At 47.8% G+C, this 6,000-nt stretch overlaps 1 protein-coding gene across 1 annotated transcript in view; it reads right to left on the bottom strand.

Annotated features, from left to right (window-relative positions):
* The window catches only part of STARD9 (StAR related lipid transfer domain containing 9), a 146,729-nt gene that overhangs the window by 15,477 nt on the left and 125,252 nt on the right, over window positions 1–6,000 (bottom strand). Inside the window, exon 22 of the mRNA XM_069105668.1 lies at window positions 71–5,452. Within this exon, the coding sequence (XP_068961769.1) occupies window positions 71–5,452 (5,382 nt within the window). The remainder of the gene's footprint in view (window positions 1–70; window positions 5,453–6,000) is intronic.

Here is a 6,000-nt window from a genome sequence, read left to right as displayed (position 1 = left end):
AGTATCCTCCACTGTGGTCTCCACATTTGTTTTTAGATGCAGGGATGGGGTGGCAGAGGCCTCCCAAAGCCCTGATGAGACCCTGGTCAGTTTAGGTATGATGATCTGCTCATTGGTCCTGTCCTTTGAAGACTTCCCACACTCCTCTGACAGTCTAACATCCTCCACTATTGTCTCTTCATTTGCTTCTTCATCAATGGATGGGGTAGCAGAGGCCCCCCAAAATCCTAATGAGGAAGTCAGTTTTCCCTCCAGATTTGCTGACAAAGAGGTGCTGGTGGTACTGAAATCCACAGCAAAATCTTCTGTCCTCCACAGCTTCTTCTCCAGGGTCTGAGGAACTTGGAGTTCACTGTCTCCCCACTGGTGACTGGTCCTTTTCTCCAGCAGACATTGGTTAAGTGAACTGGTTCTTTTTATGTTTCTTAACAAGGTCACCTTTGCCTCAGTGACAGATGCATTTCCTAGGTTCAAATCTTTAGGGGCGATTCTAGTGTCCTCTCCCTGCTGTTCTAGGAGCACAGCAGTAGCTGATGCTTTCATTTCTTCCTCAGAGTAGCTGTCACTTGAAGGCTCACTAGGGCTGCTCCCACCACCATCGTTCTGATAACAGAGGCCAGACACCGCTCTCAAACTAAAACTCTGCCAAACTGATTGCTCTACAAAGGAATTTTTGCAGCTAATACTTCTAAGAGAGCTGTGGTTTCTTGCTTCTCCATGTATTTTTTGCTGTTCTACTCTGTCTTCTGAGGGGGTAGGGCCTTGTATTTTCAGAAACTCCAGCTCTGACTCAGAGTCAGTGGAAGAAAGGCTCACTGCTTTCAACGTTGACCTGAAATACTTTTCTGAGAGCTTTGGGGAATCAGAGAAAAAGATGTTGCCTGTTTCTTCCTGAGCGGGAGCCACTGAGTAGCCTTCTTGAGTTGGCAATGGATGCACTGTCTTCTGGGTGCTGTACTGTCCCATACTCATGACTTGGCTTATGATAGGTAACCCCTCAGCCAATGGAGCTGGATGGGCTTCTGTTTGCAGGCTCTTTCCCCACAAGGCACTTGTTTCTTGATCTATATAATGGACTGTTGGTTCTTTGCATTTAGCTGTTATCACACTATTGGTTAGGTTTTCAACAGTCTGACTTTCCTGGAAACTGGCCTTGGGCTCCAGTTCTGGAAGACTTCCTGTCCTCACAGTGGCATGACTTTGGGGGTTCAGTTCTGAAGCAGACTGATCATTGCGGCTTCCCTCAGACCTTTCTTCCTCAGGCCTCAATGGCTTGATTCTGACCAATGGCTCCATTATCTCTGGACTTTCTGAAGCCTTAGCAGGGTTCTTCTGAGCAGTACATTTTTGTGAAAACTGTAGGAACAAATAATCATTTGGGCACTCAACCGACAGTTTGGGTACAGGTAAGAAAGTATGTTCTCTTTCAATGTCGTTCTCTCCAGTGGATTCAGTGGGCCTGGCAAGGTTTGGTGTGATTTTCTGGGCCTGATGACTCTCCTGAATACAGCTCTTGTCCTTCCTGATTCCTCTGGCTTCAATACTACTAGGAACTTCCTCCTCCTCCTGTACTTTCTTTGAAGAATGGGGCCAATCTCTGTAAAAGAGGCTATCTCTGAAGTCGTTTGGTCTCAGAGTGAAATAGGCCTTTCTTTGGTCCTTCCTATCCCTACACATAGCTCTCCTATAGGCTTCTGCCATATACAAGGCATGAGGGGGATATTTTTGCCTGGAATCTATTTCCATGATGCTGCTTTCCAGTTGTGCTACACTACTAATTAGCTTGGCCATTTCTTCAGAATGATTAACAATTTTATCCTGAGAAGAAATCTGACTTCTTCTTTGACACACTTCTGCTTGAGGACTGGGTATCACCATTAAGCTCTCAGGTTCCTCGCTTGCAACAGGGCCTTCTTCCTTGGAGGTCATAGCTGGTACAAGGTTTGAAGCAGAGTTTTTTCCATAAGAGCGGTCTCCTCTATGAGGCATAAGTTCTTCTGAACAGTCCTTGGGATGTAAAATCATTCCAAGAGAAATAGATTCATTTCCTTCCCTTGGGTGGGATGAGGTTTCATCCTGGACCATTATCATTGGACTCGTACACCTAGAGTGACTTGCTGAGCTGCGCTTTTTAGGAACAAAAGCATTCTCCTGCATATTGACTCTATGCTGAGTTTGGCTCGAGCTCTCTGTTTTGTAAATGATATTGGAATTGGGTCCAGAATGGATCTGCCCTTCAAAATCAGTTGCACTTATCCCTAGGAAGTAGCCTGCCTGCTTCCCTCGGACATCATTTTCACTCTGCCTATGTTCATGATCTCCTTCAATGCTAGAGATAACTGGGAGATGCATCATTGCCTCAGAATCATCAAACGGAACATCCCAAGAGGGCTGAGCTGAGGCTTCTTCCTTTATCTTCAGTGACGATCGTGGGTGGGTGTTATTTAAAATTCCATCTGGTTTTCCTAACTGACATGCTGCCATGCTAATGCTTTCCAATAACAGTCTATTCTGAGCAGAAGACAAAGAGACAGGATCATTGTACTTTTCCATATTTTTGAGGACTCCAGTTCTATTCAGGTCTTTCCTGGTGCCTGGGCTGAAGGACCTCTCTGCCACAACATGCTGAGATAAGGGATACTTGGGATTCGGGGTATGTAATAAAAGCAGCAGGTCCCTGTCCAAATTTCTGAGAAACTGAAAGGTGTTGTTCAAACCATCTACCCTGCTAGTGGGTAGCATGTCCTCTCCCCATTCTCGGCATGCAGGGGTCTCCAAGGCTGTTTCTGTCAAGGCATCTCTACTTTCTAACACATAAAATGTTTCCAAGGGATGGAGTTGCTCAGGGGATGGGAAAGGATCCCAGGGTGGGAATGACTCAGAGTCCATAGGCAAGGCCAAAGAAAAGCTCCTTTCTCTGTCGATTTCTTCATCAGCACTCTGCAGGAGCTCTGCCTTCATCACTGGCTGGGAAAGAGTGCTTTCAAGCTTTAATGGAACCAGCTTGCCAGGCGGATTCTCCTCTTGTTGGGCCCAGGTTGGAGGACCCTGATCTTCCTTAGCATTCATGGGGCTGCTGCTGTTGGATATGTCCCTCAGGAAAAAGCTCTCATCAAAGGAGACTGCTGACACTGCTCTCCTACAGGCCAGAGGCTGTGGCTGCTTTGAGCTACCCTGGTGGGCCTGATGCAGCTCTGTCATAGAAGCTGAAGCCTTGTTTTCCGCTTCAAAGACCCAAGCATTTCCTAGCCCTGGATCTCCTGCTTCTAAGTCTGCTGGGGAGCAGCTAGGATGAGCATCTTTTTCAATAGTCCTAAAGAAAGTTGAGAGGTCATCCAACTCAAAGTTCCCGCCATCTCGTTCTTGCTCTGTGCTCAGACACCTCGCGGACGGTGAAGAGAAGGAAGGGTCATTGAAACCAAAATCACCAGGCATCTTGGGACATGCAGGGAAGGAATCCCATCTTCTGCCAGTTGTCAAGGGCAGGTAACTCGTGTCCCACTGAGAGGAACCAGAAACTTGTGTGCTTTTCACTGTGGCCCCCAGGGAAGAGTGAGAAAACTCACATAGATATTCAACAACAGGCCTGCCCTTTCTAAGGGTGCTGCCTTTGTGAGACAACAAAGATGCAGGGACAGCTGACCTGCTGGAGGGGAGAGCGCTATCTGAAGGCACAGGGCTGCAGAGCCTAGTCAGGTCGGGTGGGCCTCTTCCCTCCTCATGAGATGGCTCCTTTGAGACAGCTGCATCTGATCCAGCCTTGCAAGGCCCTTGGGATCTCCATGTAGTCTCTGAAGATACATCCAAAGAAGGGTCTATGCTCACTTCACCGGTACTGCCGAGGACCAGTGCTAGGTCTTGGAGGTAATCAAAACTGTTTACTTCAGCGGCTATCTCAAGGGCAGGCTGCTGTACTCCCTCTGCTTCAACCATGGCCTTGGGCTTCTCCGCGTCTTGGACCTCTGGTTCCTGGATATCAAGATTCATCTGTGAGTACATGTTGACTTCTTGGGAGTCATTGGGATTGCTTACTGAATCACGGGAGAACCAAGAGTCCACGGAAGCCAATGAGTTGTTTCTTGGGTGCTGTGTCTGCTGAAGGGGTTTACATTCATTTCCTTCTGCCTTGGGCTGGAGAGCCAGATAAAAAGAATCACTGGGCTGCAGGGTCCCATCAGACCCTTCTGCACCTGGTCCTTGGTCTGAGGTCTGCAATTCAAGTACCTTCTCCTGGCATGCTATGAGGAAAGGGGAGCTCTTCATCTGCCAAAAGACCTCCACAGGCATCTCATCTGATGAGTGAGAGGCAGACCCTTCCTTAGCTTCTTCTCTAAAGGCCTCCTCCTCCTTGTTCAGGCTATCCAGAGAAAAGGTCCTCACCTTTTTCCAGAGAAGTCCACTGCCAGGGGTAGGCAAGGAGGCTCTAGGAGAGGCCACTAGCCTAGCCTCACTTCTCTCAGAGGCTTGTGGTGAGGGAGAGCAAGGCAAAAGTCTTCTCTGTGTTCTGTTCCTTTTTTCCTCCAGTGAATCCTGAGACATCTGGCTGTCATCACTTTCTGAGTTCTCAGGCTCTGTGTAGTGTGGCTTTGGCTCAGGGGCCTCCTGCTTCTGTGATTTGATCAGGGTCCTGGTACAGGTACAGGAAAGGGAATCCAGAGAATAGGTGCTGTCACTATCTGAGAAATCATTCTCATTTTCCTGTGACCAGGCCCCCAGAGAGCTAGAGGAGTCTTGCAGGACATTGGTTCTCCAGGCCCCTTCATCACCCTCTGTCTTCACAGGGTTCTGAAGGAACCTTTTGTCTCCATCTTTCACGCCAAAAAGATGTCCCCGTGGCCATGCTGAGGCTCTAGCAAATGATGCCACACTGGGCTCCCACTGTTCTAAGGCCCAGGCAGCCTGACGCAGACGAGTCATTTGAACCTTTCCACGTATGACCGATCGCTTGGTTCCCTGAGAGTGTGGTGAGCTGCTGCCATTCCCTCGGGAAGTCCGGTTTGTCAGGAGATCCCCTTCTCTTCGCAACCTCCACCGTGGTGGACCATGGCTTCTGGATGACTTTTCCCTACCTATTCGGGGGCTGGGAATGAGGGAATCAGGCTTGTCCCTCAATTTGAGCTGCTCTGCTGATCTGCTTACAGAGACCAGGTTTCGATGTAGCTGCACCTGCTGCTTGTTCCTGCCCATTTCCTGACTCTTCCTGTCTGGGGCAGAAACAGTCTTGGGGCCCATGGTGGGACTAGTCTTTTGGGCTGAGGTGTCTTCCCCAAAAGATCCTATCTTCCCCTCACAGACCAGACACAGGTTTGGGGGGTAAGAATCATTTGACGGAATTGTACTTCCTCTAGGAAAAGAAGACGCTTGAAGGAGACATTCCTCTGACTGACATTTCTCTGGTGTGTAATGAACAGTCTCAGTTGATAACTTGGCAGGAATCTCACACTTCAGAACACTGAAAATACAAAGAAAACCAATGCATGATATTTCAGAGACCCCTTTACAAAACATTCATCAGGGCGAAGGTAGTGGTCATACTGGATCATAGATCTGGACCTGGAAGAAACCCTTGACAGAACAGTTTGATATGTCCCATTGTAGTTAATATACTAAAGCAAATCTCACTGCCCTCTTGTGCCTTCAAGTAGATATCATATTTAGGAAAGCTTCAGATAACAGAGAATAGCTCTCAGATACTGTGTGAGAAGAGCATTCTCTGGGCCCCTCAACTTCCAGTTTTCTATGTGGGAAAAGGTATGTGAACCCCAGAAGGCCTAAAGATCATTAAAGTCAAGGAAGCAAGGGGGCCATGATCATCTTCACCCACTAAGATCAACTAAATATCTGCTAGGTACAAGGTCCTGGGGAGTCAAAGAGGTATGAGAATACAGCGCCTGTGCCCAAAATTATTAAAGAATTTTTTTTTAAAAACCCAAAGCACTGTTCTTAATGATGAATTAGTGGCAGAGAAAACAAATGCTAAAGGAACTCAAAAGGAAAATG

Source organism: Petaurus breviceps, unplaced genomic scaffold (assembly GCF_028583685.1).
Source record: "Petaurus breviceps papuanus isolate PSGF00001 unplaced genomic scaffold, PetGlider_PUasm1.0 77, whole genome shotgun sequence".
Taxonomy (NCBI): Eukaryota; Metazoa; Chordata; class Mammalia; order Diprotodontia; family Petauridae; genus Petaurus; species Petaurus breviceps.
Note: the sequence above shows the minus strand (reverse complement) of the source record. Positions and strands in the feature narration are given on the sequence as shown.